We start from the raw sequence: 14,147 nt of genomic DNA, 5'->3' as shown, positions 1-14,147 counted from the left end.
GTGTTCTTTTGTCACTGGGTTACCTCACTCAGGATGATATTTTCTAGTTACATCTATTTGCCTAAGAATCTCATGAAGTCATTGTTTTTAGCAGCTGAATCGTACTCCAATGTGTATTTGTACCAACCCTTTTGTCGAGGACATCTGGCTATTATAAATAAGGTTCTGGCTATTATAAATAAGGCTTCTATGAACACAGTAGTACATGTGTCCTTGTTATATGTTGGAGGAACTTTTGCATATATTCCCAGAAGTGTTATAGTTGGGTCCTCAGGTAGTACTATGTCCAATTTTCTGAGGAGCCTCGACTGATTTGCAAAGTGGTTGTACTGCTTGCAATCCCACCCAAAATGAAGGAGTGTTCCTCTTTCTCCACATCCTCACTGTCACCTGAGTTTTTGATCTTAGCCATTCTGTCTAGCATAAAGTGGAATCTCAGGATTGTTTTGATTTGTATTTCCCTGGTGACTGGGGATGCTGAACATTTTTTTAAGTGTATCACAGCCATTTGATATTTATTGATATTTATTCCACCATTGAGAATTTGTTGTTTATCTCTGTACCCCATTTTAATAGGGTTATTTGATTCTCTGGAGTTTAACTTCTTGAGTTCTATGTATATATTTGATATTAGACCCTTAGGGAATATAGGATTGATAATAATCTTTTCCCAATCTGTTGGTAACAGTTTTGTCCTATTAACAGCATCCTTTGCTTTACAGAAGCTTTGGAATTTTATGAGGTCCCATTTATTGATTGTTGACCTAAGAGCATAAGCCATTGGTATTCTGTTCAGAAAATTTTCCCCTGAGTCTTTATGTTCAAGGCTTTTCCTTACTTTGTCTTTAATTAGTTTCTGTGTATCTGGTTTTATGTGGAGGTCTTTGATCCACTTAGACTTGAGCTTTGTACAGAAGATAAGAATGGAGTCGATTTGCATTCTTCTACAAGCTGAACTCTAGTTGAACTAGCACCATTTGTTGAAAATGCTGTCTTTTTCAATAATGCATGGTTTTAACTCCTTTGTCAAAGATCAAGTGACCGTAACTATGTGGTTTCATTTCTGGGTCCTCAATTTTATTCCATTGATGTACCTGCTGTCTCTGTGTCAATACTATGCAGTTTTTATTACAGTGGCACTGTAATACAGCTTGAGGTCAGGGATGGTGATTCTCCAAGAAGTTCTTTTACTGTTGAGAATAGTCTTAGATAACCTTTAGCCAGACTAACCACAGGGCACATAGACAGTATCCAAATTAACAAAATCAGAAATGAAAAGGGAGACATAACAACAGAAACTATCAGATCCAAAGTATACGTGAGAGATGATGTCAGATAAAGATAGAAATTTGATCAGTGGTGGGAAGTGTCTTAGTCAGTGTTCTATTGCTGTGAAGAGACACCATGACCAAGGCAGCTCTTGTAAAAGAAAGCAATTAACTGGGGCTTGTTTACAGTTTCAGAGTTTCAGTCCATTATCATCATGGCAGGCAACATGATGGCACATAGGCAGATATGCTGGATAGTTAGCTGAGAACTATAGTGACATACTTCCTCCCACAAGGACACACCACCAATCCTTTCACATAGTACTACTTGCTGGTAACCACACATTTGTAGCTATGAGCTTGTGATGACCATTTTTATTAAAACCACCACACCCACCACTGATGCATTTAAAATATATTTTAATTAATTCTTTAAGAATTTTATACAGGACCATAATAGCATACACCTTTAATCCCAGTTCCTGGTACATAGAATTTAGTGGATCTCTTTGAGTTTGAAGCCAACATGGTCTACATTGTGAGTTCCAGGATAACCAGGACTACATAGTGAGATGCTTTCCCTTCTTAAAATATATTTTTTTGATAATTTCCTTCTTTTAATTTTATTTTTATTCTTTTATCTCTTTTTACAGTCCAGACATTATCCCCCTTCCAGTCCACCCCCAACTGTTCCATATCCCACTCTCCTTCTTCCCCTGCCTCATCCCTACCAGACCTCTCTACTCCCTGGGGCCCAAGTCTGGGGTTAGGTGCATCTTTTCTGACTGAGTCCAGACCCAGCAGTCCTCTGCTGTATATGTGTCTGAGAGATCCCTGCGGAGAGGGGGCCCAGTTAGCTGAGACTGCTGGTCTCCCTATAAGGTCAATCTCCTCCTCAGCGTCTCCTAATTAAACGACAGGAGTCACCAATTTCTTCCTTTCAGAGGGCAGTCATGATAGGTTCTTCTGTGTAAGCACACCATAGCAACAGTAATAGTGTCAAGCCTTAGGGCCTCACCCTGAACTAGATCTCAATTTGGGCCTGTCACTGGACCTCCTTTTCCTCAGGTTCTTCTCCATTTTTGTTCCTGCAGTTCTTTAAGACAGGAATAATTCTGGGTTAAAGTTTTTGACTGTGGGATGATAACCCCACCCCTCCACTTAATGCCTTGTCTCTTTACTGGAGGTAGACTCTAACAAGTTCCCTTTCCGGACTATAGGGCATTTCATCTAAGGTCCCTCCTTTGAGTCCTGAGAGTCTCTCACCTCTCAAGTCATATCCACTCATCATTTTTCTATTAACTCCTCCCTGGCGCACACTTACCCCTCCAATCTTTGTATTGTCTCTTCTTTAAGTCTAGTATGTGCCACATGTATTCATATGTGGGAAGTAGCAACTGGAATGTGGTCCCTTAAAAAGTGGACCCTTCATCAAAAGCAATCAACTTCCACTTTGTCCTCACTGAGCTGGAGACTTGTGAGCCCCTCCCATTCATGTTGAAATATTGACTAGTTTGACTTTGTGCAGGCCTTATGCAGAAAAGTTACGAGTTCATAAGTGCAAGTCTTGTTATATCAAGAAGATTCTGGTTCAGTATTCTCCAGTCTCTAATTTGTATAATCTTTCTGTTTCCTGTTTCATGGTGGATTCTGAGCCTTGAGGAAAATGCATGAGATATAGATGTACAATTTGTAGCTAAACTCTCTACAGAGACTAACTATACTTTGAGCAGTTGTGAAAGTCTGTGTGAACTACCATCCTCTGCACAAAGAAACATCTCTGATGAGGTCTGAGAAATCCAGTCATCTAGGAGGAGATATATAAATTTATTTTTTAATTGATCTGATGTTTTTAATTTCATTTTAGATGTTATTCCCTGTTTCCTGGTTTCCCCTCCAGAAACCTACTATCCCACCCCCCATCCCACCTCTGCTTCTATGAGTGTGCTCCCACTCCCTCCCACCTCCCTACCCTGACATTCTCATACATGAGGACAGGTCCAAGGGCTTCTCCTTCCACTGATACACAACAAGGCCATCCTCTGCTACATATGCAGATGAAGCCATAGGTCCATTCCTGTGTTCTCTTGGGATGGTGAGCTATGGGGGATCTGGTTTGTTCCTATTGCGTTTTTCTTATAGTATTGTAAGCCCCTTAAGCTACTTCAGTTTTTTCTCTAAATCCTCCATTGGGGACCCTATTCTCAGTTCAGTGGTTGGCTGTGAGCATCCATCTCTGTATTTGTAATGCTCTGACAGAACCTCTCAGCAGATCACTATATCAGGCTCCTGTCAGCATGTACTTCTTGGCATCCACAATATTGTCTGGGTTTGGTGGCTGGAGATACATTAATTTATATGGCAGGTTTTTAACTATGTCCATTTAGAAAAACAATAATAGTGGGGTGTACTCTTAGAGGCTATGAGCTCCACAGCTGTGGCTTCTTGGCTAGTTTTTCAATACCAGGCATGCTTCCTCTTACAGAGCAAGCAGGTCTTAAATCTAATTGCATAATAATTGGTTACCCCCATAACATTTGTGCCAATATTGAACCCATAAAAATCTCTTCCCAGACTGGTCATAATTATAGCTCCAAGGGGTCACAACTGAGTGAGACTGCTAGGATTCCTCCTAGCCTATCCTCGCCCTGCCAGAGCCTACATATGTAACTATGAAACACAGTCATTAGGGAGGAATCTTCCTAAGGAATCTGCCCTGGGAGCAGCTTCCTTGGTTCCAGCTTGGTTTCTTCTAAGGTCTTACCCTGGATTAATCTAGCGTAGGTAAGCTTTTTGTAGGTAACTACAGCAGCTTGGCATTCCTGAATGCAGTGGTCCAGTTTTGTCTGGAAAATACTGTTTTGGGGGCCTCCTCTATAACCTCTGGCTCTTACTATCTTTTGGCATTATACAATGATCACAGAGCCTTATTAGGAACAATATAATACTGGTGACTCATGTAGGCCTTGCCACAGTTTAAGTATTCAATACCAGCATGACATATCTAATACCTGTATCAAAAGGTGCAGGTGCCAAATGTTGACATTTTCCCACAAAATTCCTCAAGAAAAAGACTAGCAGAGGGAATCTATAATCAAGATAAAAATAGCAAACCACGTTTTTCATCCTCTATACCGTTTCAGGTCTGTCTCCAACAACAACCACACAGGGGTAGATTCCCTATGTAACTTCTCACCATTGGCTCGGCGAGTGGACAGAGTTGCTATCTATGAGGAATTCCTTCGGATGACACAAAATGGTACCCAGCTGCTGAACTTCACATTGGACAGGAAAAGTGTCTTTGTGGATGGTAAGGCACCCTGGTCACTGTAGGCAGAATGACATTTCCAGCCAGAGGTTCTTAGCTAGATTTCTTCTTTTTTTCAAGGTATAATTTGTGATAGTTAAATTATTTTAAAATTTGAATGAAAATGCTGAATTAAGTAAGGGTAGTAAATGGAAATTATTTTTAAATATTATTTAATTTGAATAAAATATAGTTAAATTTAAACAGTATAGTATTATACTAGTCTATCTACTTCTCTATATTTCTGAAAAGTTTTATTTAAAAGAATATCCAGGACCAAGAGCTTCTTTTCCTATTGGTGGCAGACAATGCCATCCTCAGCAACATAGGTGGCTAGAGCCATGGATACCCACATGTGTACTCTTTGGTTAGTGGTTTGGTCCCCGAGAGCTCTGAATACTCTGGTTGGTTGATATTGTTGTTCTTCCTATGGGGTTGCAAACCCCTTTAGCTCCTTCAGTACTTTCTTTCTCTAATTCCTCCATTGGGGTCCCCATGCTCAGTCCAATGGTTAGCTCCAAACATTCTTATCTGTATCAATAAGGCTCTGGCATAGCCTCTCGGGGGACATCCATATCAATCTCCTGTCAGCAAGCAGTTCTTGGCACCAGCAATAGTGACTGGGTTTGGTTTCTGTGTATGGGATGGATCCCCAGGTTGGGCAGTCTACGGATGACCTTTCCTTCAGTCTTTGCTCCACTCTTTGTCCCTGTATTTCTTCCCGTGAGTATTTTGTTCCCTCTTCTCATTTCCCCAGTGTAGGGGAATGTCAGGGTGTTGAGGTGGGTGAGAGGAGGAGCATCCTCTTAGAAGCAGGGGGAGTATGGAGGACTGGGATAACATTTGAAATGTAAATATAAAAACTATCCAATAAAAAAGCAGAAATAAACTTATTTCCAAAGAAAAAAGAATAGGCAGCCATGGCGATGCATGTTTTTTAGTCGAAATTCTTTAGAGACAGAGGCAGGTAAATCTCTCTTGAGCGCAAGGTCAGCCTTGTATAAATAGTGAGTTTTAGGCCATCTTTGGCTATATAATGAGACCCTGTCTCAAAGAAACAAAAATTTACAAATAAAATCAAAGAATAAAGCATGGCTAAGGGTTCATCTCAATAGTATAGGACTCACCTTCCATATTTAAGACCTTGGATTTTACACCAAACTCAAAAAGTAAAGACTGGCCAGCCATTATGACATATGCCTTTAACCCCAGTATTCAGTAAGCAGCTGGGGATAGATTTCTGAGTTCAAGGTCAGCCTGGTTTACAAAGAGAATTCCAAGATAGCCAGGGTTACACAGAGAAACCTTGTCTTGAAAATCTTAAAATATATAAGAAAGACATACTCACATTCCCTCTCCATTTTATTTATTTCCAGGGTATTCTCAAAACAGAGATGATGATGTGATGAAGAATTCTGGTAAGGTTCAGACTGACCCATGCCTGGAGTATCACAGGGAACACCTCCTCTTGTCATAGAGTGCTGTGTGCATAGGGTCATGAAGAAAGGGGGTCCAACTATGGCAAAGACTGTTGAGGTAGAATGGACAGACATAGGGTTTTTGTCCTGCTTGAGGTCCATACAGGGAAAAGTGGGATAGTGAGTCATAACATTGAACCACTAAACTGTCTACACAAGATTTCTACCCATCACCAAGCTGTATGGGACTCAGGAAGAATTGCAAGGAATGATGTGGAAATGGAGGGTTCACTCTAGTATTTATCTCCTCAGGTCTTCCTTTCTGGGCTATCATTCTCATCTGCTTGGCGGTACTACTGGTACTCATCACATGCCTGATGTGCTGTTTCCTGGTGAGCAAGAAAATAGTGGGGAAGGGTTTCCTGTATTCTCAACTCTGAGTTCTTTAAAACTTTTAAATAGGCAAGCCTCATACAAACCATCTTTGGTCTGTGATGGTCTACATGAATGACAATGTTCTCAAAAATTGATGTTGCCTGGTACTAATGTAGCCATCTAAGCTTGTTTAAATACTAACTGTAAGGACTGTATACTGACATTGCATTCATAAAATAAAGTCCTAAACGTGTGTAGTGCCTGCCTATGTACTATACATACACACGTACTTTGCTGGTGATATGATTTGTGAGCATTTTCTTCTAGATTGTATGTGGCAAGCTTCTTTAATTCTTCTTTTCTGATTTTAGTGCTACTGATATTCAAAGTCACTGTGTAGCTAAACAAGATCATGAGTTCAGAATATTCCAGTTTCTGCCTCTTGAGTGACAGGATAATAAATTAAAAAAATTAGGTATTTGCTTCTAGTCTCCATCTGTGCCCAGAGCTGGGGCTGTTCCACATCTCTCAAACACAAAACCTGCCTGCAGAGAGCTAGTCTTCCAGGAGCACTCTCCCTCCCAAGCCAGCAACGCAAAGGTGGGACCCAACTTTATTTCCATTGACTCTCCAAGGAGAAACCCACCAGGAGTACACAGGGGACAGGAACTGAAGGGCAGCCTAGTACAGGACCCTCCCAGCCTCCATCTACTCCCAGAGCTGTGGCTATCCCACAACTCTCAGACCCAAAACCTGCCCTGAGAGAGCTGGTCTCCCAGAAGTGCACTCACTCCTAAGATCATAGGCTCACAGACTCACAGGCCCACAGGCTCACAAACTCACAGGCCCACAGGAGGGACAAGTTCCAGTCAGAGACAAAAAGACCAACTAAAAGAGATAATCAGATGTCGAGAGGCAAGCACAAGAACCTAAGCAACAAAAATCAAGACTACTTAGTATCATCAGAACTCAGTTCTCCCATCACAGCAAATACTGGATATCCCAACACACCAGAAAAGCAAGATTTGGATTAAAAATCACATCTTGAACTGAACGTTCAAATCTGTAACCAAATCCAGTGGGAGAGAGCTGGACTCTCAGAAGTGAGGACAATCCTGAGAGCTGAGGGGAGACCTCCAATTCTGCTCACATTCCTGACCCAAGAGGAACCTGCCTAGTGCCCTCTGGATACAAGAACCTAGGAGCAGTCAGGTGCAGGACCCTTCTGGTTTCTGCCTGAGCCCAGAACTGAAATTCAGTCACCAGGAACACTGAAACACCTGAGAGCAGAGAGAATACCAACTCTTCTGCTCCAAGCAACCCCCTTGGAGGCTTCAGGACCCACAAACCCAGGAGCAGCTCTCTATTCCCAGATCTAGCTGAAAGAAAACAGGTCTATAGGAGTGCTGAATCACAGGCTTACAGGAGGGTCAAGCCAGTATCAGAGACAGCAAGACAAGCTAACACCAGAGAAAACCTGATAGCTGGAGGCAAGCACAGGAATTTAAGCAATATAAACCAAGACTACTTGGCATCATCAGAGTCCAGTACTCCCACCAAAAAATACTGGGTATCCAAACACACCAAAAGGCAAGATTAGGACTTAAAAAAAATCACATCTCAGGATGGTGATAGAGGGCTTTAAGAAGGACATAAATAACTCCCTTAAAAAATACAGGATAACAGAGGGAAAGAAATAGAAACCATTAAATAGGAAACACAAAAATCTCTTAAAGAATTATGGGAAAGCACAACCAAACAAGTGAAGGAATTAAACAAAACCATCCAGGATTTAAAACTGGAAAGAAAAAGAATAAAGAAATCACAAAGGACATAAATAACTCCCTTAAAAAATACAGAATAACAGAGGGAAAGAAATAGAAACCCTTAAATAGGAAACACAAAAATCTCTTAAAGAATTATGGGAAAGCACAACCAAACAAGTGAAGGAATTGAACAAAACCATCCAGGATTTAAAACTGGAAAGAAAAAGAGTAGAGAAATCACAAAGGAAGACAAGCTGGAGATAGAAAACCTGGAAAGAGATCAAGAGGCTTAGATGCAAGCATCACCAACAGAATACAAGAGATAGAAGAGAGAATCTCAGGGGCAGAAAATACCATATAAAACAATGACACAACCACCAAAGATAATGTAAAACGCAAAAGGCTCCTCACCCAAAACATACAGGAAATCCAGAACACAATGAGAAGATCAAACCTAAGGATAATAGGTATAGAAGAAAGTGAAGACTCCAAATTTAAAAGGCCAGTAAATATCTTCAACAAAAATCATAGAAGAAAACTTCCCTAACCTAAAGAAAGAGATGGCAATAAACATACAAGAAGCCTACCAAAGTCCAAAGACATCAGACCAGAAAAGAAATTCCTCCTACCACATAATATTCAAACTACCAAATGCAAAAAAAAAAAAAAACAAAAAAAGAATACTAAAAGCAGTAAGGGAAAAATGTCAAGTAGCATATAAAGGCAAACATACCAGATTTACACCAGACTTCTCACCAGAGACTAAGAAAGCCAAAAGATCCTGGGCAGATATCATACATACCCTAAGAGAAAACAAATGCCAGCCTAGGCTACTATATCCATCAAAACTCTCAATTAACATAGATGGATGAACCCAGATATTCCATGACAAAACCAACTTTATATAATATCTTTCCACAATCCAGACCTACAAAGGATAACAGATGGAAAACTCCAACACAAGGATGAAAATTAAACCCTAGTAAAAGAAAGAAAGTAAGCTCTTTGCAAAGAAACCAAAAAGAGGAGAGCCACACAAACATAATTACACCACTAACAACAAAAATAACAGGAAAAAACAAACACTATTCCTTAATATCTCTTAATATCAATGTACTCAGTTCCCCCAATAAAAAGACATACATTAACAGACTGGATACATAAGCAGGACCCAGAATTTTGCTGCATACAGGAAACAAACCTCTGTGACAGACAGACACTACCTCAGAGTGAAAGGCTGGACAACAATTTTCTAAGCAAATGATCTCAAGAACCAAGATGGAGTATCCATTCTAATATCAAATAAAATCAAATTCAATCAAAAGTTATCAAAAAAGATAAGGGAGAACATTTCATATTCATCAAAAGAAAAATCCACCAAAATGAACTCTCAATCCTGAATATCTATGCTCCAAATTCAAAGGCACCTACATTCATAAAAGAAACCTTACTAAAGCTCAATCACATACTGCACCTCACACAGTGACAGTGGTTGATTTCAACACCGTGCTCTCATCAATGAAAAAAAAAATCATAGAAACAGAAACTAAACAGAGATGTAGATATACTAACAGGAGTTATAAACCAAATGTATTTAACAGATACAGATAAAAAATATTATCCTAAAACATAAGAATATACCTTCCTCTGAGCACCTCAGGGTACCTTGTCCAAAATTACCTTATAATTGGTCACAAATCAGGCCTCAACAAAAAGATACAAAAAGATGGAAATAATCCCATACATCCTATCAAATCACTATAGATTTCAAGAACAACAAAAAGGACAGAAAGCCCACATACACATGCATATTGAACAACAATCTACTCAATGTACTCAATAATAACTTTGTCAATGAAGAAATAAAGAAATTAAAGACTTTTTAGAATTTAATGAAAATGAATAAACAACATACCCAAACCTATGGGATATAATGAAAAGCAGTGCTCAGAGGAAAACTCATAGCTCTGAGTTCTTCAAAAACAAACAAACAAGCAAAAAACCTGGAAAGAGCATACATTAGCAGCTTGACAGCACACTTAAAAGCTCTGGAACAAAATAAGCAAGTGGACCCAAGAGGAGTAGACAGCAGGAGATAACCAAAATCATGGCTGAAATCAACCAAGTAGAAACAAAAAGAACTATACAAAGAATCAAAACCAGTAGCTGGTTCTTTGAGAAAATCAACCAGATAGATAAAACCTTAACCAGACTAACCAGAAGGTACAAAGAGTGTATCCAAATTAACAAAATCAGAAATGAAAAGGGAGACATAACAACATAATCTGAGGAAATTAAAAAAAATCATCAGATCTTACTAAAAAAGCCTATTTTCAACAAAGCTGGAACACCTAGATGAAAAAGACAATTTTTTAGATAGACACCAGGTACCATCTAAAACCATTTAAACAGTCCGTTAACTCCTAAAGACATAAAAGCAGTTATTAAAAGTCTCCCAACCAAAAAAAGGCCAAGATCAGATGGATTTAGAACAGAATTCTATCAGACCTTCATAGAAGACCTCATATGAATACTGTTCAAACTATTTCACAGAATAGAAACAGAAAGAGGACTCCCTTCTATGAAATCACAATTATGCTTATATCTAAACCACGCAGACCCAACACAGAAAGAGAACTTCAGATCCATTTCCCTTATGAATATCAAAGCAAAAACACTCAATAAAATTCTCACAAACAGAAACCAGGAACACATCAAAATTATCATCTGTCATGATCAAGTAGGCTTTATCCCCAGGATGAAGAGTTGCTTCAATATACAGAGATCCATCAACATAATCTACTATGTAAACAAATTCAAAGAAAAAACCACATGATCATCTCATTACATACTGAGAAAGCATTTAATAAAATTCAACACCCCTTAATTTTAAAAGTTTTGGAAAGATCAAGAATTCAAGGCCCATATCTAAACATATTGAAAGCAATATACAGCAAACCAGTAGTCAACACAAAACTAAATGGAGAGAAACTTAAACCAATCCCACTAAAATCAGGGACTAGACAAGGCTACCAACACTCTCCCTACTTATTCACTATAGTACTCGAAGTCCTAGCCAGAACAATCAGGCAACAAAAGGTCATCAACAGGATATGAATTGGAAAGGAAGAAATCAAAATACCATATTTGCAGATGATATGGTAGTATTTTAAGTGACCATAAAAATTCCACCAAAGAACTAGTAAGCCTGATAAACAACTTCAGCAAAGTGGCTGGGTATAAAATTAACTCAAACAAATAAGTAGCCTACCTCTACTCAAAGGATAAACAGGTTGAGAAAGAAATTAGGGAAAGGACACCCTTCACAGTAGTCACAAATAACATAAAATATCTTGGTGTGACTCTAACCAAGAAACTTTAAAATCTGAATGAGAACAACTTAAAATTTCTGAAGAAAGAAATTGAAGAACATCTCAGAAGATAGAAAGACTTCCATGCTCATGGATTGGCAGGATTAATATAGTAAAAATGGCCATTTTGTCAAAAGCAATCTACAGATTTAATGCAAACCCCATCAAAATTCCAACTCAATTCTTCATAGAGTTAGAAAGAGTAATTTGCAAATTCATTTGAAATAACCAAATATCCAGGATAGCAAAGCTATTCTCAACAATAAAATGAACTTCTGGGGGAATCATAATCCCTGATCTCAAGCTGTATTACAGAGCAATAGTGATAAAAACTGCATGGTATTGGTACAGAGACAGGCAGGTAGATCAATGGAATAGAATTGAAGACCCAGAAATGAACCCACACACCTATGGTCACTTGATCTTTACAAAGGAGCTAAAACCATCCAGTGGAAATATAGCATTTTCAACAAATGGTGCTGGTTCAACTGGAGGTCAGCATGTAGAAGAATGCAAATCAACCCATTCTTATTGCCCTGTACAAAGCTTAAGTCTAAGTGGATCAATGACCTCAACCAGACACACTCAAACTAATATAAGAAAATGTGGGGGAAAATCTTCGAACACCTGGACACTGGGGAAATTTCCTTAACAGAACACCAATGACTTATGCTCTAAGACCAAGAATTAACAAATAGGACCTCATAAAACTGCAAAGCTTCTTTAAGGAAAAGGACACTGTCATTAGAACAAAATGGCAACAAACAGATTGGCAAAAGACCTTTACCAATGCTACATCTGATAGAGGACTAATATCCAATATATACAAAGACCTCAAGAAGTCAGACTCCAAAGAACCAAGTAGCCCTATTAAAAAATGGGGTACGGAACTAAACAAAGAATTCTTAGCTGAGCAATATTGAATGTCTGAGAAGTACCTAAAAAAGAAGTTAAACATTCTTAGTCATCAGGGAAATGCAAATCAAAACAACACTGATATAATGATAAAGATACATAATGATAAATGGAGAATATCATAATTTGTATGGTGTGAATTCTACCATGAACATCTCTGAAATGTGTATTGCACTAACTGTATTCTGCATGTTATATAATGGATCTTAAAATTCTAATGTTAGGCACTAGTGAAATACACACAAAGATTTATATAGCAAAGTGAATAGAACGATAACTGGGAGGCTGAGACTAGTAAGTTGTGGCAAAGATAGGAAGTAAAAGGAACTCTTACTGAGAGCTAGTGGAATATAGATTGGTCATTTTTTTTTTGAGAGTTACATTTACTTGCCACAGGACACAACCATCCCTATTTTAATCATTTATGCAAGAGTAATGAGCATTCCTTTCCAAAACACATGTGCAGTTTTAAGCTAGAAAAAATTCCAATAGTATAAAGAAGAGAAAGATAAAAAGTCCCATCAGTAGCCAAGAAGCTCTTTCAAATTGTTACATGCTGGTAAAGGAAAAAAATCATTTTTTTCCAATGAAGTAACACAAGATATATCAACCACACTCCAGAGCAGGCCCTATGTCAGAAGTATTTTGTCAACACAGATTTAAATCCATTAGGACCTTTGGGGGGAGTGTCTTAATTTTTCTTTGTCTTACTGAGTTTTTGTTTTAAATTTTTCTTTCTTTCTTTTGAAAGAACAATGCAAAAGAGCATGGGATTGAGTAGTTAGGATGTGAAAAAGATCTGAGAGGAGTTGGGGAAGGAAAATATAATCAAATATATAAAAAATGTTTTTAAAAGACTATTAAAAAGAGAACATCTATCACAAAAGCTAGTATACAATGTGCATAACTATCTTTCTAGTCATAGCCACACCAAGGGATAAAAAAGAACTCAATTTAAAAACAAATTCAGTTTCCACCATGTGATACATCTCAATAATTGAATGCTATTTGGCTATGAAAATAATGAACAATTGATTTATGGAAATAGAAGTCTCAGCGATTTCTTGAAACAAAATTGTTTGCAAATGGCCGAGAAGGATGAACTATGACAAAGCCAAACACAGTAAGCAACGATGAATGGCTATTTCTCTTTTCTGAGTTGTACTAAAAACTTACCAAATCATTATTTCCTTTTGAATCAGAATTTTACTATATAATCCAGGCTAATATTAAATTAAAAGTTTCCCTAACTCACTTTCCTAGTTTCTGGGAGTGGAAACACATCTCTCTGTTCCTGACTAAATGTTTAAATGTGTAGACTTTATTGTACGTCAGTTATTTCTCATTTATGCTAGGAGAATTCCAGTGGGGAGGAAGCACAGGAATAAGGATGAGAATGAGATGAGAACAAAATTTGGAGGAAAAAAGATTATATATGAGTAGATAAGTAGTAGGTAGGTAAGTAGATAAGTAAAAATATAGATATATCATATATAGATGTTTGACAGATGCTAAGTGACAGAAGGATTTGCAGATGTTTGATTGTAGATATATATATCACAGTACATTATTATTAATACATGGCAGATAATAAAAATGATAGAATCATAAGTAATCACAAGATGATAGATAATTCATATGCAACTGGCAATATAAGCAGAGAGTAGATTACTGATGGTTGATAGGCAATTCTATACGTGATTGAAAGGTGTTTAATGAATATTAAC

The 14,147-nt window shown here is 38.1% G+C and overlaps 1 protein-coding gene across 1 annotated transcript in view; it reads left to right on the top strand.

Annotated features, from left to right (window-relative positions):
* The window catches only part of Muc16 (mucin 16, cell surface associated), a 203,053-nt gene that overhangs the window by 188,529 nt on the left and 377 nt on the right, over nt 1-14,147 (top strand). Inside the window, 3 exon segments of the mRNA NM_001428753.1 lie at nt 4,412-4,578; nt 5,952-5,993; nt 6,306-6,385. Of these exon segments, the coding sequence (NP_001415682.1) occupies nt 4,412-4,578; nt 5,952-5,993; nt 6,306-6,385 (289 nt within the window).

This window comes from Rattus norvegicus, chromosome 8 (genome assembly GCF_021556685.1).
Source record: "Rattus norvegicus strain SHRSP/BbbUtx chromosome 8, alternate assembly SHRSP_T2T, whole genome shotgun sequence".
NCBI classification, from domain to species: Eukaryota; Metazoa; Chordata; class Mammalia; order Rodentia; family Muridae; genus Rattus; species Rattus norvegicus.
Note: the sequence above shows the minus strand (reverse complement) of the source record. Positions and strands in the feature narration are given on the sequence as shown.